This window comes from Drosophila simulans, chromosome 2L (genome assembly GCF_016746395.2).
Source record: "Drosophila simulans strain w501 chromosome 2L, Prin_Dsim_3.1, whole genome shotgun sequence".
Classification (NCBI taxonomy): domain Eukaryota; kingdom Metazoa; phylum Arthropoda; class Insecta; order Diptera; family Drosophilidae; genus Drosophila; species Drosophila simulans.
The window spans coordinates 23451571-23476613 of record NC_052520.2 but is presented as its reverse complement, the minus strand read 5'-3'; the positions used below and the strand labels follow the sequence as shown (position 1 = coordinate 23476613).

Genomic DNA, 25043 nt, shown 5'->3' with positions numbered 1-25043 from the left:
ACAGCTTTGTGGCCGCGCTGCCCACACGACCAGCACTCAAACGATTTTACACTTTGCTTTTGACGTCGTTCGTAGGAACCGTTATTTTTCGTATTGCTCTTCGAGGTAGACTGTTCAACCCGAGTCACGTATGCCCTTTTCTCGAAAACTTCTTCGCACTCTTCGTTCACCCTAAGTCGTTCAGCTTCTTCGAGAAGCTTCAATTTTACAGTTGAAAACGGGGGCGAATTATCGCGTGTTTGCATAGCAACTACGAAATTTTCAAAACTTTTTGGAAGTCCAGTTAGCAGCATAATCACTTTTAGGTTATCACCTAGTAAAATATCGAGTTCTTCCAATTTTCCACAAATTTCTACAAATGAATTCACATAGTCTGTCACATTATCACCTTGCTTCATTTTTAAGCGAATGAGTTTTTGATAGAGCTGCATTTGAATTAACGGTCCGACCGGCTTATGTATTTTTTCTAAAATGTTCCACGCTTCCTTTGCAGTCACACACGACTTAATGTGCATCATTTGGGACGGTTTTAGATGCAAAATAATGCTCGACAGATCTTTCGCGTCTTTAGTGTTCCATTTCGTAGGCTCTGGCGCATCATCGGGTTCCTTCACACTACCACATACCGCGTCCCATAAATCTGAAGCTATCAGAACACTACGCATGGACATTGACCAAATGTCATAATTGCTCTCATCGAGCTTATCAATGTTAACCGTAATACTCATTTTAAATTTTCTTTTTTCGTAAAGACAAATTCACTTTTAATAGTCACTTTCCGAATCTTCTTTTTCGTAAAGACAAATCCACTCGAGTTACCGCACCAAACTTGTGTCTGGGCCCATAACCTATTAAACGTGTTTACAGGGCAGAGGTTTATTGGTAACTGAATTCAAATTATGTATACTTGCTGCACACAGGCAGCGTCAAAATATGCGAACAAAGAGTGATCGCCGATTAGTGGCGAAAACACTCAAAAAGGAATTAACCGTTGCTCGCAGGCAACTTGAGTGTTTGAGTACACAAGTTTCTTATACACATACATCGTTGTTTTTATACATATATGTTCATTATATATTCAACAATTTATTTTATACATTTTTATTTTCTAGTACGTATTATTTTTATGAAATATTTTTTTCTCAATGTAATGACATCCTTTTGGAAAATTTATTTTTTAAATTACAGTAGTTATAATAATTTCCTTTGTATTTGCTTTAATAATTTATATGTTTATTAAGTCATTTAACTTAATAAAAATGTATGCAAATGATCCATAAAATTCCAATAAGATTCAGAGAAAATTAGTGATATTTAAATAATTAGCGACTGAAAATAATTATTCAAATCGAGGCATAATATAATAAATAGCAATAGTTAGAAAAAGAACTTAACTGGAGAACATGCAACATTAAAATATTTCAAGTCGACTCGAAGGTCATATAAATATAGGACCCTGTTACAATTGTAATGGCCTTCACGTGGTGTACTCTTGGTACCGATTATTACATATATTACATATAATTAATAATCAACATAAATATAAATATGTAAACGGTAGTAAAAAAAACTTTAAAATGATAATAGGCACGGCGTGAATTTTTAATTATTATTTTATTTCACCATATTGCTACGAAATTGGTCAAAACTCCAAATATGTAACTTCGTTTCTTAGATTAGAATTGATTTCGGTCCGAAAATCTTCTTCTAGTAGTAACGTTACTAGTAGGTTATTGCTATTATTATTGCCGGGGTGGAAAATTTCTTCTTCTAGAATAATTCAAGTGTCTTTGGTATGGCCGTTAAGCATCTTGTTATTCGAGTGTCTTTCGTTAAACTTATTATGGAGGCTGGCAAATTCAACACTCTGGATGATGTTATGTCCAAATTTGTAAATAGTTGCACAGATGCAACTGACCTAAAAAACACTGTCCTGTACTATGGACAACACCCGACCTGCCCGTTCTCCGCTGGGCAGATCCTACCTTTTTTAAGAGCTATTAAATTAAAATATATAGATCGGGGCTGACATTTTACCATCCATAATGATGGGACTTAGGCTGCGACAATAAGCTTACCAACGAAATGAATCAGAGGTGGCAATCGTTCTAAGATGAGGATTTCCAGTAAACTAATCGGACGATAGGAGGCTAGATTGGCTTCAGGCTTACCTTGAGGAGGACTATAACCTCTGCTCGTTTCTACTCCTTCGGAAAGTACCCTAGACGAAAGCAGCCATTGTAAATGCTGGTCAGCATTTGAGAGCAGCGGAGAGGTAAAATTTTCAGGGCTTCCTTCTCTTAGAGATCCAGGCCTGGGGATTTGCTGTTTTTGAGTAGGGCGATCTCATTCGGGTTGAGGGCGGAAGTATGTCCTTGGCATGTCCTATGCCTTTCGACACGGCAAAATCTAGCAGATCTGGAGTATTGAGGGGATCGGTTTGGTATGCTCGCCAGTGAAGTGGCGGTCCAGGCTGTTACGCTGCAGGTACTTAAAGAGTGCCTTCCCTAGCTTTGGGAGCTGCTAGTGCCTTGGCCTTTTTATAGCAGCGCATCCCTTAAAGGACGCGGGGTGGTCAGCTTGGCAGTGGAAACAGCACGGTTTGTCTTCCTCCTTCTTCTCACATTGCCTAGAGTCGTGAGGGCCTCCACATTTTTCACAACGGTATAACATGAAACAGTTCCGCTGTGTATGACCGAATCCTTGGCATCTGTAGCATTGTGGCACATCGCTAAGCATTTGTGGCGGTTCGATGGTGTGCACCGACCTGTAAATCTGCTTGCCTGATAGACATCCTTGTTGTTGCTGGAGGGCTCAAGGTTGGCGAGAGAGGTTCCTTTGTTCTTCTGCCAAGGGGATTATCAGTAATTTTTAAAGGTCAGTGGAGTGGTGGAGTCCTTTGATAACTATTCTATGGTAAAGAGCCCACAGTCCTTCGGTTGGAAAGTCCGATGCCTTTTGTTTTCGGCCACGAGCTGGAGACGCAGTGCTGTGTAGGACTCCTTGTCCGGCATCATGTCGCGAACGTTGTTGCCATTCTCCAGGGTAACAAGGAGTAAGGAGGGGCGGGGGGAAGCTGGGCACCGATAGGTGTGCCAAGTGCAGCATGAGGCTGCTGCTTCGCTGTAGTACTGCTATTTTGACGTACACGTACACTCGGCTGTGCGCAGGTATTTGTGCTTACAACCGTTACGCACCGTTACCCGAGTAACGGGACTTGAAATTTGACTTTGCTGTCGATCCGCAGGCACGTGAGTGTTCGATAGCAACTCTCAACCCCAGCTGATGGCGATTTTCCGACAGATAGAGTCTGTGACAGTTGCATATAGCCATCAGGGGCTCGTGTGGCGGTTCTTCCCACCCCGGGCTCCATATATTAGGGGTCTGTGGGTAGCGGGAGTGAAAAGTTTCAAAGCAATCTACGTCCGCCTGCAAGTACACGTTTGAGGAGCTGGCGACACTTCTCGCTAATATCGAGTCTTGCCTCAATTCCAGACCCCTCTCTTCGATGTCAGAATATCACTCACATTTGCTGGCCCTCACACCATATCCTTATGGGAGGACTGTTGCTTTAAATCGATGGCAACATCTCAAGGCTCAACATCAGCAGTTTGGTGCACGGTGGGAAGAGAAGTGTCTTAAAGAACTTCACAAACGTCGTGCTGGACACGGTCTCGAGTACCTTCGAGGCTGGCGCCATGATCGACCCATGCATGCTGGTGAGCAGCATTGAACGAGCTTTCGCTCTGCTCTATTCGCCTTCTGGCTCTTCCTCCTTCCATCCGGCAAGTTCACCCCTGCTCAGTCCCGCGGCATTCTTTTTGTTAGGTTTAAGTTAGTCTTGATCCCCCCGAGCGCCGATAAAGTGAAACAAAAGTGAAGTGAAGTGAAAGTACCCAGCCGTCTTCTTTTTTTCCGGATTTCTAGCAGAAAAACAACAGCCACCGACCATACAACTTCGCCACAGCGACCCAGGATCAAACCAAGTGGACCCAGGATCCAACCAATTTCGCCGCCTCGAATTCACTGGGAAAAGTTATCGCAAAGGACGGCATGGTCAAAGTTGTCGACCTTAGAAGGAGAGACAGATCAGTTATTCACGTTCGCTTGGAAGTCTAAAAGAATAATGATCTTAATTTCCAGAGATTGCTTAAGACTCCTTCTCTGTTGAAGAACAAATCTTTGTCGACCTATACAGAGATCTACTGACGCATGATATTAACCTATTACCCTATTAGCCTTCACAGGACATAAGCTAAGGACTCTGTTTAGCTATTGAGCTTTTTCAATAGCTGTTGCGAATAATAAAATCGAAGAAAGTTTGTTTTATTACGACAGTTTTATTTTGCGAAATAGCGATAATTTACGATAGCGACAATGGTAAGGTTGGTCTTTTCCGAAACGCGAAGAAATTGCAACTGGCGGGCAGGCAGCCGACAATGCTGCGCCCAAGCTTAGCGTAGGTAGCTAACAACAACAAAGGAATGAGCGCCGTACAGATAAATGCACGCGAGAGCAGCGGTTTGCACTATGGGCATGCTACTGATAATTTGGCTTAAATATTAACAAGTATGAAATTAGTCTACTGCACAGTTTTGGCGGCTGCATGACCCAACATCCTCCCCCCGTTGGAAGCTTGTGTTCCAACAGAGTCCTCAAGGGGGAGCAGACACAGCTTGTTCACTGCCCGTCTTATTACTCCAGACGCGGTCCTCAATTCTGCAACTCGAGCGACGCCGTCTCTGCCAGGAATCAACTGCATGGCTCTCGCCAAAGGCCATCTCATTGGGGGTAGATTCTCGTCCTTAACAAGAACGACGTTGTCCACGGCTGCGCCAGGCTTTGGGGTGCGCCACTTGGAACGCTGCTGGAGCAACGTCAAGTACTCTTCCTTCCATCGCGACCAAAATATATGCTGAAGAAAGGAGATGCGCTGCCAAGAGTCAAGCCGATTATAGTTTAGGCCCGTTATATCTGGCTCGTCAAACGACGAAGGCGGACCACCATTGAGAAAATGCGCCGGAGTGAGGACATCTAGATCGGCAGGGTTCTCTGAAATGGGAACTAAAGGTCTGGAGTTAATAACTGCCGAGATGTGGCAGTTATTCGGGTGGCGGCCATCAAAGTCCAACGACGAATTCCGGAGGCGACCGCCAACTCTAAGAAGTCCGAATTGATCCAGGAACGACGAGAGCGATGATATGGGACTAGACGAGGAAACTCTTCCCAGCGTTTTTAGGGACTGCAGGTCCTCCCATAAATGCGCGCGCTGCACCAACCGCAGATGTTGGAATTTCTCAACGTTGGAGAGGTCCGGATGGCTGTCGATTATGCTCGTGAACACGGAGTGAAAATCCGCCCAGTTTGCGTAGCCGCCGCCAAACGTTGGCAGCTGCACAGGCGGCAACGGCATCGGCCTCGGCCGCGGCTGCGTTTGAGGACCACTACACTGGTGGGGCACAATACCTTCCGCAAGCGTTGAGTGCGGCGCGAAATGCACATTGCGTTTGGCTATTTCCGCGCGCACCCTAGCCTTGAATTCAACGATGAATTCATAGAAAGACTCGCTCATTTCACTGCCAATTTCGTCGAAGTCCAATTCCTCCAGTTCTGTATGCAGAACATTGAAGGCACTTTGCAGCTCATCAATCTGCTCCAGCCTCACCGTAAGAGTGAATTCGTCGTATCCGCTTAGCGTCTCTATAGACAGCGACGTTTGTAGCCTCTGCAACCTGCTGAACAGCGCATTGGTTTTGCGCTTTAAAAAGGTCACCCTGTTTTTTTCACCTTCAGCGGGCATAGCAACAAATCGCCTTTGATTCGGTTCAGCGGGAAGATGAGCACAAAATAGATGCCGAAAATGCAAGCGGGGTCAATGCACGCAACGATATATGTAGCAATGTATGTATATATGCAATGCTAGCTCGCTTAAACACAGCCACTATCACCGAAATCTCCGCTCACTTGTCCAACCGATTGCGATTTAATATATAGTATTTATATTTATTTATTAACGGGATAAGTGCATTAATTAATGCATGCAAATTAACACAATCACGTCGGGGTCACCAAATGTTTAGCTATTGAGCTTTTTCAATAGCTGTTGCGAATAATAAAATCGAAGAAAGTTTGTTTTATTACGACAGTTTTATTTTGCGAAATAGCGATAATTTACGATAGCGACAATGGTAAGGTTGGTCTTTTCCGAAACGCGAAGAAATTGCAACTGGCGGGCAGGCAGCCGACAACGCTGCGCCCAAGCTTAGCGTAGGTAGCTAACAACAACAAAGGAATGAGCGCCGTACAGATAAATGCACGCGAGAGCAGCGGTTTGCACTATGGGCATGCTACTGATAATTTGGCTTAAATATTAACAAGTATGAAATTAGTCTACTGCACAGTTTTGGCGGCTGCATGACCCAACAGACTCTACAATCCCTTTCTATTCATGCCAGAGCTTTATCGTCTTATCCTATAGCACACTCACCGTGTGGATCTCACTATTTAACTATTTACAATATAACATTAAGGAGGGCAAATCCAGGACTCCCCGCGTGTAGTATTGCTTCGCGAGGACGATCAGGATTTGCTCACTCGTGGACCCTCCTAGCTCTCTCGGCTCTTCTGAGCTCGGTGGTTATCGCTGCGGCAAAGCTGTTGACCGCTTGCCATTCCGCCTCCCCCTGCAGCATGAATGGGACTAGGTTATCCGCATTCAGTCTGCTGCCAAGTACGGTTTCCAGAGAGCTCCGTTGCCTAGCGTATTTATCGCACGGGAAGGGAACGTGCTCAGCTGTTTCGCTCCGTCTACTTCCGCACCATGGGCAATCATCCGCCTCCTCATGTCCAAAGCGCTTCAGATAGCTGCGAAAGCAACCGTGCCCGCTGATCAGCTGCGTTAAGTGGAACGTTATTTCGCCATGCTTCCGTTCTAGCCACGGGTTGCTGCCATGTCTCCTGTGCTGCTTCTGCTCGTATTGCACTCTTGACGCAGGGGGAGAGGCTTCGACCGTGGGTTTGGTTGAAGACCACTTTGTTTTCCTGCGTTAACAGGTCTAGAGGCGGTATTCCTGCGATCACTGTTCTGACGGCGCAGCAAATACGTAGGGCCGATAGTCTGTGGGTAGCATTTAGGCCCTGGACGTAGCTTTCGGTTCCAAGCGCTTTTGCCCACACCGGGGCGGCATATAGCATGGTCGCTCATGTGACGCTCGTCTGCAACCTTCTACTCGCCTGTTTTGGGCCTCGGGTGCTCAACATTATGGTTGATAGCACCCGATTTACTCCTGCTTCTTTCGAGCTAGCGTAGTCTAGGTGTTCCCGGAACGATATCCTGGTGTCTATCATGACTCCCAGGTACTTAATTGCCTGAGAGGAGGACACCGTAGTACTGCCTACTTCGACAGTGGCCTTCTCCACTGCCTTCCTTGAGCTAATCAGAACAGCCTCAGTCTTCTCCGGCGCCAGCTCTAGCCCCATTGAACTGAGCCAATGTTCAATGGCCCTGATGTTTTGGTTACACTTCTCCTCGGCCTTGCCGGGATGCTTATCAACAACGAGCAAGGCCACGTCGTCCGCGAAGCCTACGTTCTCGCTCCTCCCGACCAGCGGTAGGCGAAGTATCCCGTCGTACATGGTGTTCCACAGAAGCGGGCCGAGGCCCGAGCCTTGCGAGACTCCACCGGTGTCCTGGTGCCTGAAGACTCCTTCCGACGACTCGCACAGGACCCGATCAGAAAAATAGCTGCGGATGATCCTGACTAGGTAGGCTGGGACGCTGAAGCCAATTAGTGCTTATAGCATAAAAAATAAATAAAAAAAAGTGCTTCTAGGATCCGGTCCCACCTTGCTGTGTTGAATGCGTTCCTGATGTCTAGTGTGACCATGAGGCAGTACTCTTTTATGGAAGGTGCTCTTTTAAAAGGTGCTATTTTGATGTTCAATAAAAGAAGAGCTTGGCTTCTGCTCTGTTCGAGGTTCTTTATTTGAATAATCAAAGTGTGCTGAAGTTGGGTTCAGCTAACCCGCACATACATTGCTTATATCTATGTATTCTTACTTACATTTATACATATACACATGTATGCAGAAGGCATTGACCACTTGAGCTGCAAAGTGCATGCTCAGCATTCCCACGCTCCGCGATCGGCTTATGTATAAGCGTTAGATCGTATTACTGGGGCGCTGGAGAGCTTACGTAGTTTTTGGTGGTCTTTTTGTATATTTGAAATTTATTTTTATTATGACAAAGTGTCACAATGTATTGACGCTAAGTTATACCCAATCATTTATTGTATTTTTAGGGTAGATTAGTCCAATATGCTACACTTTGCTACCCCCCTTCCATCTGGTGCCCTCGATTGCTTGGGCCGCTACTTTGACCACTCTGTTGACAGCGTCGACGGTGGACCGTGCTTTCCTGAATCCAAACTGGGACCGTGAGAGGTCACCCGCGTCGGCGATAGCCCTGTCTAGCCGAATGCACACCAGTTTCTCCAGGAGCTTGCCAGTTCCATCGATGAGGCATATTGGCCGGAACGATGAAGGCTCCTCGGGTGGCTTCCCTGGTTTTGAGAGGAGCAACAGCTTTTGTATTTTCCAGCAACTCGGGAAGACTCCTTCCTTCGTCAGGCACTTGGTGAATGCCTTCGCAAACGAGTCTGGCTGGAGGTAGAGAGCAAGCCGAAGCGCCCTGATCGGAATGCCGTCGGACCCGGGGGCCTTGCCGTCCTTCAGCAGTTTTGCCAGCTCCAGGATCTCTTCACTGCTGATCGTGGCGTCGGTTTCGACGTGGTCCCCTGTAGCTGGGTCGGCGGGGTGTAACCCATCCATTAGAGGGAACAGATGTTCCGCTACACTGCGGAGCATCGCTGGGTCCAGTAGCTTCGGAGTCCTTGTGTACGCCTTCTTGACCACCACCTTGTAGGCACTACCCCATGTGTCGCTGTCGGCAAAATCGCATAGGTCGAGGAAGCATTTCCGCTTGCTCTCCCTTATGGCTATCTTGAGAACTTTTCTGCGGGCTCTGTACTCGGATTGGCGTTCGGCAAAGGACTCCGCACCTCTAGCGCGTTGATAGCGACGTCTGGCGGAGAGGCACTCTCGACGAGCCGTCTCTATCTCCTGGTTCCACCAGTAGACAGGGGCTCTTTGTCGGCGTCCTGCTCGTTTGCATGCTGGCGTCCACGCGGCGTTCAGCCGCCTCATCAGCTCCACTGCCGTCAGCTCGGCTCCTTGTCTGATCGCCGTGGGTAGGAACTGCTCTCGAAATACCTGCGTGTCCAGAGTGTCCGTCTTGTATTGTATCTTGGGCTTGGCTTGGCTTGGGCTGTTATCTGGGCTTGGGACGAGGGAGGGCATCCCAGTCGCAGATGATGGCCAAGTGATCATCGCTGAGTCTCCACCTCGTTAGCCTGTACGACGAGCCGCTAGTGAAGGTAAGGTCCACCACAGAGCACAGTCCGGCGCGCCTGAACGTGTGCCGGTTTCCATGGTTAAGAAGAGCCAGGTCCAACGTCGCGAATGCCTCCAGCACCATTCTGCCTCTCGCGTTGGTGGTTGAGCTGCCCCAGCTCTCTAACCATGCGTCGAAGTCGCCCGCTATGAGAACTAGAGGCTATGGCCTCTAGCATCCGCTGCCAGTCTAACCAGTGCCCGGCTGAATGCGATTAAGGTCAGGCTGGGAGCTAGGTATACGCTGTACACCAACCATCTGCCTACCCTAGCCCTAACAAATCCGATGTCCGAAAGAACATCGGTTAATTGCTGGGCTCATCTGCTGCACCTCCAGATCGCAGCTTTCTTGGTGCGGTCCAAATCCCAGTCTGGGCTAGCCGCCGTCCGGTAGGGCTCGCTGAGTAACGCAAGCTCCACTCTGCGTTCACGCACCGTCTGCACTAGCAGCTTCAGGTTTCAGGTTTAGCTGAATCAGACGCATCATCGCAGTGCCTTTGGTGCTCCTTTGCCCGCCAATGGGCACTTTCGGGTGCCTATTTCGTGGTTGGTCTCTTGGCTTCCACTGCTTGCGCACAAGAAGCACTTAGCTTCGTTAGGGCACTCACAGAGTGTCTGATGATGAACGTCTGATATCGGATTGCCTTTCCACGCTTTTTCCTCGTCGAAAACAAAAGACAGGACGAGGTTCTTGCGATGGCAACTGTACTGAGCCACATATACTAAAACCAGAAACGTGACTTCACGCATTCATGAAAAATGAACATTTATAAGAATGTAATTTTAGATTGTAATTCCTGCATTTGTCAAAAACCTCTGATAAGTTCTTAATCAAATGCTTTTCGAAACAACGTGTAACTATCAGATCATCCAAATAGACGAATTCTCAAAACCAGAAAATGCAATAGTCATTATTCTTTGAAAATAATTGGGCGCTATTTTTAAACCGAATTGTAATCGTTTAAAACGATATGAACCGTTGTTGAAAACAAAGTTATATTTCTTGAACTCTCCTTTAGTTCAATTTGGTTATAAACTGACATCAAGCTTAGACATGAAAAGTCATTAGCTCGGTCTAGGTGATCCAAAATATTATCAATTCTAGGGAGTGGAAATTTATCAGACAAAAGATTTTATTGAATTGGTTTTATTGTATCGGGTTGGGCGTGGTTGACTGTTACCTACCGACTTATACATTTATTTTATTTTATTAAAAATGAGATATACGCGTTGTTTAATATCGAAGAGAGACGACACTCGTCCTGCTCTCGTTGTCCCTAAGTGCAAATGTAATTATATGTCGTTGTGTTAGTTTGCTTTGAAGTAGAAATGTACACCTATTTTAATAAGCGATTTTACATCGCATAGAGCGTATTTTCGCAAATTTTTTTGTCGTAATTTATTTGTAACTATTCACTTTTCACTTGAAATATATTGTATTATTATTCCACCCATTGTATTCCAGCCCATTGTATACTTTCGTCACCCGCGACTTTATTTTGGCATGGTACTTACCTAGAAACCCTTGGTACCAAACGGCCAACTTTTAAAGAAAAAACTATATCGAGGTAACATTTAACAATTTTTAGAAGAGGCCGAACGAAAATGTGGAAACAAGTTCAGAACAAGTTCATCGAGTAGCACAGCATATCCTAGATGCCTAAGAAAATGGTCAATAAAGCTCACCAATCTTTCTAGACGTAAAAGAAGCCTGTGATCGAGTGTGGCACGACGGTCTGCTTTTTAAGCTAAAGGAGGGGTTTCCAGCTACGCAATTTGTTCTCTTAAAGTCTTATCTGCTAGAGCGAAAATTCATGTTCGACGTGACATGGGAATGATCAGCCATCAGATGCAGTCGAGCTCGCGTTCCTCAGGGTAGTGTGTTGGGTTCCGTATTATACACCCCTTACCTGCCAAATCTCAAAGAACCGGGTACCCTCCTGGCAACGTATGCTGACGGCACAGCCTTTATCTCGAACTTTCGGGGTTAATTTGAAGCGTCTAGGAAAACCCAAAATTTTTTCCAAAATCGAGCGTTGCGCACAATTACTAACGCGCCTTGGTACGCGAGAAATGCTGACATCGCAAACGACCTAAACATCCCCATAGTTAGATAGCAAATCAATCATCATTGAAGTCACTACAACAATCGGCTTCACGCCCACACCAACCACCTAGTGCCTTCACTGACTAACTAACTGACTAACCCGACGACCAAGCTTAGAGTGAAGAGGCTTCATCCAGGAGACCTTTGGACAAGAGGGAGGCAAAGAACGCGAGTGCCAGTAATCAAAACTATTAGCAGGCGGTGAAAAAACACTACAAAGTGATAATGGAACTTCCGTACTGCGCTATTGAGGTAATCTGCAAACTCTTCAAGGGAATTCGAAAGTCTCGGCATAAACCCAAGTGAATAGAAAAAAACTATTATCATAATGGCACCGAAGCATTAAGATCACACGATTCCGTCATCTTACTAACCAATAAGTTTATTATCATGCCTGTCTAAATTTATCGAAAATTTCCCTCTACCGCGCATAATACCACACAACATTATCCCATCCCATCAATTTGACTTCAGAGAAAAACATAGAACTATCAAGAATATATATATAATTAAATGCTTGCAATACCCTTTTTTAAAAAAATATTTATTTTTTATTTCACTGAATGATTACAACTTTTTATTTTTGTTGAAGAACACCGACCGATTACAATTAGGTCTCAAACTGAACTCATCTAATTATTCTGATTTGATTGACGTTCAAGCCTCAGTATCGAGCTTTTCTGATATGGACTTTGGACTTAAGGGATCTGATCAAGTGAAGAGAAAGAGCTTTGGAGTTGCTGACTTTAATTGTCTTTGGATTTCTCTTGGATTCAAGTGCATTCGCTCTTGGATACAAGTGCTCTTAGATTCTTAAAGTTTTGTTTATTGAAATCGAATACTTTTGTTTTCGGGATTGCGAGTCCGAGCTTTGAACGTGGGGACATGACGATGGGGTGAGGGCTTAGGCAAGGAATGTTTAAATTATGGGACGGATGTTTAGTCTACCAGTGGGTGACTTATTTGGAGTTGGGAATTTTCCACTCAACCCAATCTTGAGGATCATATTATTCTTATCTGGAATCCATTAGGTACATCCGGAGTAGTGTAGGGGGTATTTGGGAATGCTGTGTAGGCATGTGCTTAAGTCTTAGGGACTTATGGATATGTCACTATATATACGACGGAGACTTGTTATTCTCTTCTTTTTTTAAACTTTATATTGTCTTTAGATTTGTGTAGTGAATCCACCCTTTTTGACTTTTTCTTATTCTTTTGGCGTGTTATTCTCGTCTCTCTTTACACTCGCCCGACGCAAAAACTGTGGGAACTGGGCTACACTCAATCAAACACAACCCAGGCTCTCCCATCTATAAGTCTAACTAACAATTGCATAAGGCGCCCATTTTAAAACAACATAGCATTCTTCGAATTCACGACCTCGTGTATGTGCTACACTCCACATTTAACCACTAGTACTAAATTTGATGTAACAATCATCTTAGAAATTGCTTATTCATTCATATTCATCTTAATACAATTTATCTAATTTCAACATAAATCATTCTCAAAACTCTTTTATAAGTTTTTTTTTTTAATTTAAGTACATTTATTCTTCAACTTTAAACTTCTGCAAATTTAAGTACATTTATTCTTCAACTTTAAACTTCTGCAAATAACCATTTTAGTTTTCGTAAAAGCATCTTAAAGCAAAATGTTCATAGCCCATCGTTTTTCCTATAATCTTAACAAATAATCATTCTCATTATCATATTCACAACAAATCATTATTTTATATCTCTCTTGTATAAATTATCTTTTTTTATCAAATAACAACATTGTCAAAATACCACTCTAGCACTCATGTGCAGCCACGTAGCAATCGACAACCGTTGTGAGGAGTCGTAAAACTCCCCACAAATTTGGAGACTGTGAACTAATGGTACCGCGCTGGACCTTGGACTCGAGGGCACAGAGGTCAAACGGTCACGGTGCGGACTTTGAACACGCCCAAAGAGGACGCACCGTAAACTAACGGTAAATTAGTTGGACTTTGTACCCGCCGTGCGCAAAAGGGGAAATAACGGGATCCCCGCGGCCTATAAAGGGATCGGTGCAAGTGCAGCTCGGGACAGTCAGTCACAACAAGCAAGGAACCATACGTACGCGATGATAGTCAAGGATAGTGCAGGCTCAAGTCGCACGGTCAGGACGCGGCCGCACAGTCGGACAGTCGGAACGGAGTCTGACGGCGGATTCAGAATGACCGAAGGAGACAGTGAGTTCGAACGCGCGGAGATGTCAGTGAAGAACGAACTGTGAAAGTGACAAGCTGTGAGAAAGGCGCAGGTCGCAGAAGGAAGGACGAGCAATACCAGTGGTCACAGGCCGAGCATTGCCCCATAGCATCCTAAACCCATTCCAGCCGGCAGGTGGTCCTTCGGAGGAGACGACAAGGACTTGGCGTGTTTGAAAGCGACAGTGGGTCAGTGCACTGCAGCGGTCGGCAATGGTGGGTTCAGGCCGACCATTGCGTTAACCCGCGGACTATACACCCGGCCCCCATGACATCCTAATCCCATTCGAGCCGACACGTGGTCCGTTGTCAAGGACACACAGGACATAGAAGGCCAGGCGTCGCTGGAGAAACGACGCGCAGCATACGGCGATCACCGGAGGAGTCAGCTGTGAAATACTACAATAAAGCGACTTTAATCTGAAACTCTGTCTTCTCCTTGGTCAGGCAATCACACAAATCATAAATTTGGTGGGACGAACATACAAACTCTGTGAGCTAGCCGCTGCAACTCGTGGCACTTGCATCGGCGTCAAATTCAATCGGATGCTGCGGGTCGAAGATAATCAATACCGTCCTATTTGTAAGAATGTGAATAATTTTCTTTCGTATCTCCTCATGTTTTATATTCCGACTTGAACTTATTTTACTCTGAAGTGAGAAAATATAGGGACTTCATTAGCTGTGAAAATCCAGGAGCGAACTTTAGGAAGTACGATGCTAAGCCTATAAGCTGTATTAATGTTGTTAAGGATCTAGGCAAAGCATTCAATGATTCTATTTTACGCGGATTTGGGCTTATCTCACCCGCTCGCACAGCAAATTCTAAATATTCTATAAAAGACCTTAAGAAGAAACATTTTTCAGCATTGAATGAAAACCCAGCCTTTCGTAGAATATATAAAACAATGTAACCTTTGAAGTGCAGATACCTTGGGTGGAGCTGCAATTATTTTGTCATCCATGTACACAATGACATACGAATAAGCGAATAAGTTTAATGACTGCTCCTTGGAAGACTGACTGTGCATTCTTGAGATAGAAACTTGTACTGTCCGTCAGGTGTGACGAAAGCCGTATATTCAACAAAGTTGATGCATAGGGACCTGGTAATACCCGCTTGCCATGTTCTAACAGGAAAAGAACTTTACGCCTCGCAACCTGGCTATCTGTTCAGCTCTTATCGGTAACGGAAACTTGTCGGCAACTGTATTTGAATTTAATTCTCTGTAGTTCACACAAATCCCGGCTGATCCATTTTTCTTCTTTACCAATAAAACAGTGTAGAATTCTAACAATGTTATTACTTCATTTTCATCATTACCATAAACATCGCTTTAAATTGTATCAAATTAGTTATTTATAAGTGTAGAGAACGTATTTACAGTTTTTGTTTTACAGTTGATCGATTTAATCATTTCAACTCCCTCACAAGACACCACTGCAGCGTATCCCTCAGCTAACCTTTCTCGTCCTAGTATTATTTGACATACTATCATCTGGTACTACATGAAATATTACACTTACACTATATTCATTCGCTCCAGAATCGAAAATAATTGGAATCTTCCCACCTCGGAACGGCGAACTTGTCTCAGCCCTCTTTTCTTTACGCAGTCCAGCTCCACCAGGTGTCATACTGCCCTTAATATGTTGTTGAAATGATTGGCTTCCTCTTTGAACGTGCCCCGGCACACCAGTGCCCGATCTTACCACAAAGATTAGCTAACTAGTGACGTCACCATGCGACTAGCATATATCTCAAGGCTTTCACCGTTGCTGGGATGACTCTTTTCTTTCTCCATTATGTTCGAAAGCAACCATTGAAACAGACCTGGGGATCACGGTTTTAATAAAGGTGAGGGTGGTCCACAATGACAATCTACGCTTGCCATCTTCGCGAGATTCCTGACCCCGTTCTATATCTTTTTATATTTTCCTAGGTTACGAATTAACATCCTAGTTCTTATGCTTACGGCTGTTAGTAAATGCGTACGCGTACTACATTACGATAGAAGACAACGAAATGGTCATCTGGGAGTCGTACGGATACCTACAGTACTCTACGAACATGACGACTTACGAGGACTACGCTAACCAGACGGAAACAATGACGAAGACATTTACGGACGATCACAGGACACCGATTATAAAGACGGACATTACTCATATTCGCAAATTGGTAGCAACCTTAGAGTTCCACAATAGGGCTGCTAGGAGTACATATTAAGTTAATCGCGGCAGCGCTAAATAACGCCGGTACCACTGACTTCAACGATTGGGATCAAATAAAATGAAATAACGAATAGTTAATAAGAACCGAAGAAGAATAAAGGGAACTAAATATCAAATTTCAATACCCATCCTTTAGAAATTATTCTGGCAAAAAATGGAATGCTAAACACAGACTTAGAAAATATTTTAATGGGCTTAGGAAATAAAAATTACAAGATGTCATACATTGGTTTTGCACTATGCAGCCACTTTTTTGGTGACGGCCAGAATTGCCCTTTCTTCGCTCGCGTGAAATTGAGAGCGTAATTAATCTAAAAATAGAATTGGCTTGCTTGTGTGAGTAAAAGCAAGAAACGTGAACGTGTATATGTGTGCCGACGATTTTCGGTCCAAAATCAATTTCGTCTAAGAAACGAATTTACATTTTGGAGTTTTGGCCAATTTCGATGCAAAACTTCAACAGGGTACTATCAGCAGTATCGTATGGCGTTACGTTATTCTAGTGTCTTTGGCCAGATCGACTACTTAATAGAGTCGAAAACGCATCCGTGTAGCTGTTACACACTCTTCATGTAATCTAGAATACCCTTTTATTCTAAATATTGTAGGTTAAAACAGCAAGATAATATATGTTTTGAAATTATATAAATATACATGTATATATTTACCATGCATATGAGCCACAGCGTGGCATTTAGTAATAGTTATCGCCTTGATTAGAATTAATGCTATGCTGCAAGCTATAACTCCGTTGCACATTTTTATCCCAGCAGTCTTTTTTGTCAACATATGAATATCGATAGATTCAAAATATTCAGGTACCAAGCTTCAACTTCAAAAAAGGTCATAGAAATTAAATGTGATCCCAGGATTTCATTTTTGTTTCTGGCATCCTAAAATAGAGTCTAAGATCAAAAAGTATTATTAGTAATTCGGCCAAGCAATTTTTCAGCAACTGTAATAAATGATCTTTCTTAGAATAAAATCAGTACTAAAATTAAAGAGAATTTCCTCAACTACCAGAATCCCTTTACTCAGGATGTATTTAAGCTTTTTTTTTGGATAAAACAAGAGAGAATGTTATAGTCAAATTCCCCGACTTTTAGATTCCCGTTTCTCAGCGTGACCGGTTTGGCGGACTTAGGGCATTAGAGTGGGCGTGGAAAAAAGTGTTTGACAAATCGATAAAAATGTTCCATAAAAATATAGACTAATAAAAATATGAAAAATATCGAAAAATGGTTAACAAATGTGGGCGTTGCAGTTTTGGGCGGTTGTAGGGCGTTCGAGTGGGCGTGGGCACACATGATCGAAGTGTCTGGCTGCACAGTTCCGGCGCCTGTACGATCTAAATACGTTGTCGGAGGATGGTCTTGGTCTATATAACTTGGCATCGTATGATACAGGAGCGTTAGCTAGTAAGTAGCCCGCCAACTCGCAACAACGCGTTGTAACGGAAGTACCAGCGTCTAAATATGAATGAATGGGTTCAATCTTTGGAGACGTGGGAAAACTTGGAACCTTACGAACCTTTTCAATTTCTATTTGATACTCGTGGTATTGAACTATTTTGATAATTTTATGAAAAGCTCATTCATATTCAGTCAGTGACAGAGTTTCTTTAAAAACTATACTCTTGTCTTTCTTATAAAACGGAACAAATAAGCGAAAATTTTAAGCAGTTTGAGGTGTGACTAGAATCCCTTGATGACAAATTGGAATCCCTCCAGGAAATTGGAAGCTTGCCCAGCAGCGGACTTCAATCAATCAAAGCAATCTTCCTTACTAACAAACGCAAAATCTGACCTAAAATCTCTGCTGATCTCTGGGTCACAGCACCCGAGTTTTGCGCAACCAGCACCGTAACTTAAACGTTGAACACGAAGGGTCTACCCGTGATATGAGTGTCAACCACAGCCACCACGTTACTCCCACCATCTGGCCTACCACAATGAGCAGTCTTGGAAAGCTGCTTAACCCGTGGCAGCAAAATAAGAGCCTCGGTTGGCCTCCGACAAGAATGGTTAGAGGAACCTATTATCGTATTAGTCGCCTCTTACGACAAGCAACATCTAACTGTGGTAGCATTTTCTCCAGTGAACCAGGTTGACTGTCCTACTTCAACGACGTCATAACCCTAAGAACCGATTTCTGTTGGAATAGGCTTTGTGCAAACATCCCACTATGTAGCTTCTCCAAATCTTTCTTGAATCTCCCTTACCCAGTACGATACAAATGTCGAAATCAAAGATGGATGAGATCAAATCCAGTGCAGAGTATTTTCAGAATCCGAACGGTATACAATTCGTTCGATAGAGACTTGTACTCAGGCTATGGCAGAGATTTTGGCGATCGCCTTGGGAGCGTTTTGGTCTTGAGCGGCGCTAGTTTCGTCACTACTTGAAGTCAACAACAATAATTTATAGCCTTCGGCAGGTTTCGTCATGGTTTTGAGATCTGAATTTTCGAAAAAGTTCTTAAATTTTCGAAAATCAAAAAGTTTACTGTTTTCAAAATTTTAAATCTCAATGTTATTACCCTTTAGAGTTTTGAAATAATCTATACTTTAGACAATATAAGACATTCAAGTTAATCTCAGTCTACTCATCTTTGACCATCTCTTATAACTAAATATTATCAATAAAAAACGTTTGCCGAACCATTATTATTAGTTTTTGTAGTTTGTCTACCCCTAAAAAACTTTAATATAATTTTTATCGTTTGTCTACGAATATATACGCAAGCTTCATAAGCTCTCATGGGTGCGTCGGCAAAGGCATGTAACTGTACCGGTGACATCGGGTCCGTATGCACGAAAGCGTGCTTTTTACCATATTCCAAGCGGCTCCCAAATGCATCGGAGTCAACTCATCCCAATCTAACTTATTAAGCCAAAGTTCCTGCAATATGATCTTTCCTTCAATCACGATGAGACTTAATAAGTTGACGGGGCAAACAGGTTCGATTTCACTGATAGAATTTTTCGTTTTGTCGATCGGAGACCTATGACAGAAGTGTCAATTTTGAAGTTGAAGGCATCCACAACCACGGTACTTCTAACGCCTTAGATGAATCCGAGATGAGTATCGACTTATCTCTGCTCTCAGATGCTGTGACCTCAGGTGAGTTTAAAAACCATTTAGTCAATTCAAAGCCTGCTATTTGAAGAACCTCAGACTTCAGACTTAATTTTTTTTAGCTCATCAACGCAAGCAGAACCAGTTAACACGAATTGATGGGGAGTGACACAATATGGAGTGTAAGGGGTTTTTTAGTCTGTAGGCAACACATGACACACGGCACATGATCGTCATGTTAGAATCTCGAAACCACCTTCGCTCAAGCGACAAAAACCGCCGTTTTGCAACCTCAAAGGAGGTTGGCCCAACCCATTCGAATCTAAACTAAGCAACAGCCTAACTTGAAAGCCACCTCATGGCAATACCTCATGCCGAGCCGTGGGAATGCAGGACCTGATACTGCTGAACGACGGACGGAAGCCGACCTTTATCAACGATAGGGGTAATAACGTCAATAATTTATTGACGTTGCCTGTATTAGCAGAGGGATAGTGGATAGCACTAACTAGAGGGACCATGACGTCGTACGGCTGAGTAACCACGCTCTGATTTCCTTCAGCCTCTCTCCGAAATATGCTTTGTAGAATTTGCGAGGCAACTATGCCAAGGAAGAAAAAGGTACAGCGCAAACCACCTGTGTATTGGTGGAGTGCCACCCTAAGTCAACTACGGTCTGAATGCCTTAGGCTAGGAGAACGGCGAAAGCTGCTGCAATGGCTTAAGTCGCTAAAGCAGACGTAAGCTAAGTTGATAACACGCCTGAGAGTTAATGGAGAGTTTGAGTTAATGAGAGTTTTAATGTTTGAGGTGGGCGCTAGTGCAATGATGGTGCTTGCGTCGAAGCCTGCGTTGAATATTGTAAATTTCTCATCTTGTTTTTCAAGGATACTGCAATAAATTCTGGAATATTCTTCAAAAAATTTATTGATTGTGTAGGCTTGTCGCAAAATACTCAAATTTTCGGAGATTCTGTTTAAATTGATTTCTTAAGTCATTCGGTGATCAGAGGAGTTGAAGAAAATAGTGTTTGGTTCTTCTGCTAGGACCATTAAAACCAACTGCATTGCATTAAGGTTAGGAAATGCATCGGAACAGCCATGTTAAGTAGCACTGCTATGCGTGGTTCCGTTATGTTTTGGCTTAATACGTCACTCGCAAACGTTATATAAAGATATGTTGAGAAAGTGGCGCCGTTTAGATTGTTGATAATCAAGTTGTCTAAATTCATTAGCAAACATAATAGACCAATAATTTTTAATCCTTGTTCAATGTCTTTCTTAAATCCCTAGCAATCAACAACGGAAATGCTAACAGAAAATGTATCTATAAAATACATTTAAATAAGATTTCAAAATAATAAAAAGAAAAAAAATAGGCAAATGCACTTTGAAAATAAGAAATATAAAATATACAACTTCAAAAAATATAAAAGAATATAAAATTATTATTCGGTAAAACTAAAAAAATCTATCACCCATCAACAATAGATCACGCCGAGTCGATCTTGCCATGTCCGTTTATACACTTCTGAAAATGTTAAAAAAATTATTTTTTTATTTTTGTATATGTTATATGTTTTTTTTCGATTTGCCGGGTGTATCTGATAAAGAAGCATTCGATAAAGTCGGACTCCAAACAATTAAAAGTCATAATTCACAAGGAAATCACGTAGTGGTCCCCCTGTCCGTAGACCAATTTATTATTTTCCAAAAAGCAAACATAGAAAACAGAAAGCTACCGCAGACGACTACCATTTAAATACTGACCTTTAAAAATATTAAAACTTTTTTTAAGCATTCTTTTTGACTTGACTCGAAAAATACCATTTGGAGTTGCTGGCTGAGCTCAGAGCGCTTGAGTCCCATCTCTGACACCCGGGATTCAAAATTGTTATTGTTGTTAATATTGAAATATTTCGGCAATTTTTAAGCTGAGAATCCTACCTATTTTCCACAGTCAACTAAACGCGCAAACATGGCCAGGGACTTACTAGTGATGACATACATGTTATCTAAAATGAATTCACCCACGTTGCATTCTACATTTGCTGACTCCGGACTGACACAGAGATAGAATCGCCCACAGGATTCATACCCACGGTTCGATTGCCTGGTGTACATTTTCGAACACCAAAACCCATCTGGCAGGGATCTTTAGTTAGGCAGACGAAGACAAAAACCGCATTGTGGCGAGACGCATTGTGAGGGGAATGCCTCTAATGCTTAGAAGTCCCCGAAACCGACTCTTTCTTCACAGCTTCACCCTCACCTAATCTATGGCAGCATAAAAGTTATAAAACCCATCAATAAACTGTACGAGAAAGACACATTTAATTAAAACAAATATAAACATGAAAATTTAATGATATGCCTGCAAGAAACTCATCTAGAAAAAGGAGTGGTCATCTATTGTGACAATTTTCAAAAAACTTCGGTTCTTAGCAAATTTGTGAGCAATATTTCAGTTAAGCATTGTGCTACGAAAGCAAACGAAACACAACCAAAAAATTAAAGAGGGATAGTCATCCGGCTTCGACCAGATTAAAGCCGATTCTGATTTCTATTATATTATTATAAAATTTCATAATTTTTCTGGGATATCCATAGATATTGGGGATTAAATGAGAAAAAGTTTAAAAATTGTTCCAATGTGTGGGCGTGACCGGCTTGGCGGCTTTAGGTCGTTGAAGTGGGCGTGGCCAAAATTTTTTTGGCAATCGATCGGAATATACACGACTAATAAAATTATAAAAATATATCAAAACATTTTGAAAAGATTGGGTGTGGCAGTTTTGGGCGGCTTTAGGGCGTTAGAGTGGGCGGTGCAAAACGTTTTTTTGCAAATCGATAGAAATTTACAAGTCTAAAAAAAATGTGAAAAATATCAACACACTTTCTACTAAAGTATGGGCGTGACAGTTTTGTGCGGCTTGTGGGCGTGGCAACATGGGTCAACAAGCTTCTATGTCTAGCGTATATGTCTCTAAATCGGTCTGCTAAATCTTAACCTTCTAGCTGGCATAGTTCCTGAGATCTCGACTTTCATACGGACAGACGGACATGGCCAGAACGACTCGGCTATTGATCATGATCGAGAATATATATACTTTATATAGTCGGAAGGACTTTTTCTTGCCTGTTACATACTTTTATAAAACAACTTTTCATGAAGCACAGATCATCACTAGTTATCAATGACTAGATATCATTGAGTGGTGTATCAGGGGTGCTGTCAAAACCGTGCAGAACACAAATAGCTGAATTGGTTTTGAACGCAGAGCAAACGATTCCGCATTGCTTGCATTTATTTATTTGCGCGCCAAAATGTTATATATTTCGCAAAATTAAAAAGAAAATAAATGTTGAAAATGCTTTGCAGGACTATCTTGCAACAATGTCCATATCGAAATGGTTTGAAAACTGATTATAACTCTAAATTTAAGTTTCGAGCACATTAAAAATAAAAGCTATTTACATATAGCTTATATATAATTTTAATCAGTTTCTGCAGCCAAGTCGATCTGGCCGGGTCAGTCCGTCTATCTGTCTGATTTTGGGAACTATAACTATACAGAGTTCAGATGAAGCGAGCAGATTCAAGTAACTCTGCACTGAGCTAATTTATATTAGGTGGATACAATGCCCATTATTAAAAATAGCTTTAACTTTTTTCACATGTATTATTTGTATTGCCCACTTTTATCCATATGCTAAAAAAGTTTTTACCACGCCCACTCAAATACTCACAAACTGATTAAAACTGCGACGCCCTTATTTTTTTAGAAATGTTTTCTTTTGTTATTATTCGACTTACCAATTTCTAAAGATATACCACTTTATCTCCCACAAGACGTCCAAAACTCACGCCCAAACTTTTTAAATATTTTATATTTGTGTAAACATTTTATATTATTTTATTAATAAAAAAAATTTGAAATTTCTTGTTTGCACTCTTAGCGAAATAACACGTATCTGATAGTTGATAATCTGTGGTAATTTGACAACTTAAATTCATTAAGCTTCCGACGACATGTAGTATATTGTGTGTGGCTTCAGGAGCTCTGGATCTACGTGATCTTTATGATCTAGGATCATTATGACACTAAGTCGTTTAATTGCAGACAAGCAAGGTGACATTTTTAATTTACAATAAGAGCATATCATAAATCGGATTTATGCATTTCTTTTTTGGGTGGAGTCTCTCCCCACAAACTCCACCAGTAATTTTATTATTTGCTTACCTCTACAAGTTCTCCTACATTATCCTCACGCTATCCTCAAGATACTAAGTTTTCGCTGATGTCAAATCCGGGCCTATCCTTTGAAATATAATTCATAACCTTTCTTCATTCTTAATATCGCCCAAAAAGTTAATCAACAACATAAAAGATATTATTCAAATAAAACTAGTATTAAAACTAGATTTTTCTATAAACTTAATTATTGTTTATATGACACCACTTATTTTAAATAAAACAAATTTTTTACCAAAAAAATATAAATCGGTTTGATTATAATTAAAATAGAAAATAATATTGGTAAAAAATATAATTTAAAAAACATTGATTACTTAACAATATACGATTATATTTGATTGATTTCATTTTGTTTAAAAAAAAACTAACCGGCTTAAGATAGTATTCATTAACCGTAAAGCATGACTTTATGCATTTGCGTTTAATTATATGGGTTTTATCCGAAACAACTTAATATTACGAATCAACTTGTGGTAATTTTACAGGGGTGAATGTGATTCCGTTTATTTATCTTCCTTGTTTAATTCGACCGTCACGTTTAAAGCTTTGATTGCGACTGAAACGATGTTACACAGATACTGTAAGTCGTCGTTGAAAGTCTTAAAAAAGGGTGGGCCTCGTGCACTGCAATTTGTAAACACGATGCTCTGATGCGCCGCCTCGCCTTGGGAGAGTGTATGAAAATCTTCCATTGGCTTATTTTACGGATAGGGGTTGGAGCAAGTATACAGTGATGATTTTGGTTTATAAGAGCTATAATAGTTACCACCACGTGGTTGTGGAATGTGATTAGGACTAGTAACTTTAGACATGTAAGTTAAGTAGAAACTAATTTCAAAACAGATACGGCTGTTGTCTTCTAGATTTTGGGTAGATTAAGACTTTCCAATACATTTAAACTTGAAAAATTGATTTAAATTTATTAAAATTTTGAAAAATTGCATACCAATCTGCCTGTATGTGTACATACGTTGAGATCTCAAAGATTATCGTGAAATAAAAGAAAATTGTTAATAATTAGTATTATAAATAAAAATTATAATTGGACGTGCAGATTCTAATCGCAATTAATTTTATAGAATTGTCAAACCAAAAAAAAAGATATTTTTGAGGATTCATACATAATTTAAATAAATCTAGTTTTAAAAGTTTGAACTTTAGAAATATGGCCCATTTCTGGGTGAAAAATTTTTTCTGTTTTCAATAAAAGAATGAATACAACTATATTATTCCCCGAAAAGTGCCAGTTTATTTTTTATTACCGTATATATAAAGGGTGTTTCAGAACTTTAAGTTGGCATTACTTTTCAACATGTCCACCGATTTAACAGCTGTCAAGTGATATATTCTCAGTTTGGTTTGGCACTTCATCATAAACAGGCCCTGAACAAGGCTTGCAAATAGTGCAATTTTGTTTGGAAATGAATGGTTGGTTCTGTACGAAATACAAATCGGTTTCTACGTCCATTTTGTCGTCGACGAAATCGTTCATTAGAGAAGGATTCTATTAACCATCTTTTAACAGTTGCCGTGTTATACTCGACTTAATTGGACGTTCAGATTTCAGATAAATAAAATTCATGTCAATCTAATTATCCATAATATTTTTTGCATATATTCAAGTAGTTGTACAGTATAGTATACATGAATGTATTAAGAAACGGTAGAGAGTTCTTG

The 25043-nt window shown here is 41.7% G+C and overlaps 1 protein-coding gene across 5 annotated transcripts in view; it reads right to left on the bottom strand.

Annotated features, from left to right (window-relative positions):
- LOC27206899 (lachesin) overlaps positions 1–23952 on the bottom strand; it is a 221245-nt gene extending 197293 nt beyond the window's left edge. The window contains exons 1-3 of one of the 5 annotated variants that reach the window (XM_039298586.2): positions 23736–23952; positions 23352–23429; positions 16700–16936 (exon numbers count right to left, since the gene is read on the bottom strand). In XM_039298586.2, the coding sequence (XP_039154520.1) occupies positions 16700–16820 (121 nt within the window). In that variant the 5' untranslated portion in view covers positions 16821–16936; positions 23352–23429; positions 23736–23952. Of the gene's footprint in view, positions 1–7960; positions 16627–16699; positions 16937–23351; positions 23430–23735 lie in introns of those variants that run through there. The other 4 variants (XM_039298587.2, XM_039298588.2, XM_039298589.2 and 1 more) reach the window with 4 other exon arrangements.
- Between the last annotated feature and the right edge of the window lie 1091 nt (positions 23953–25043).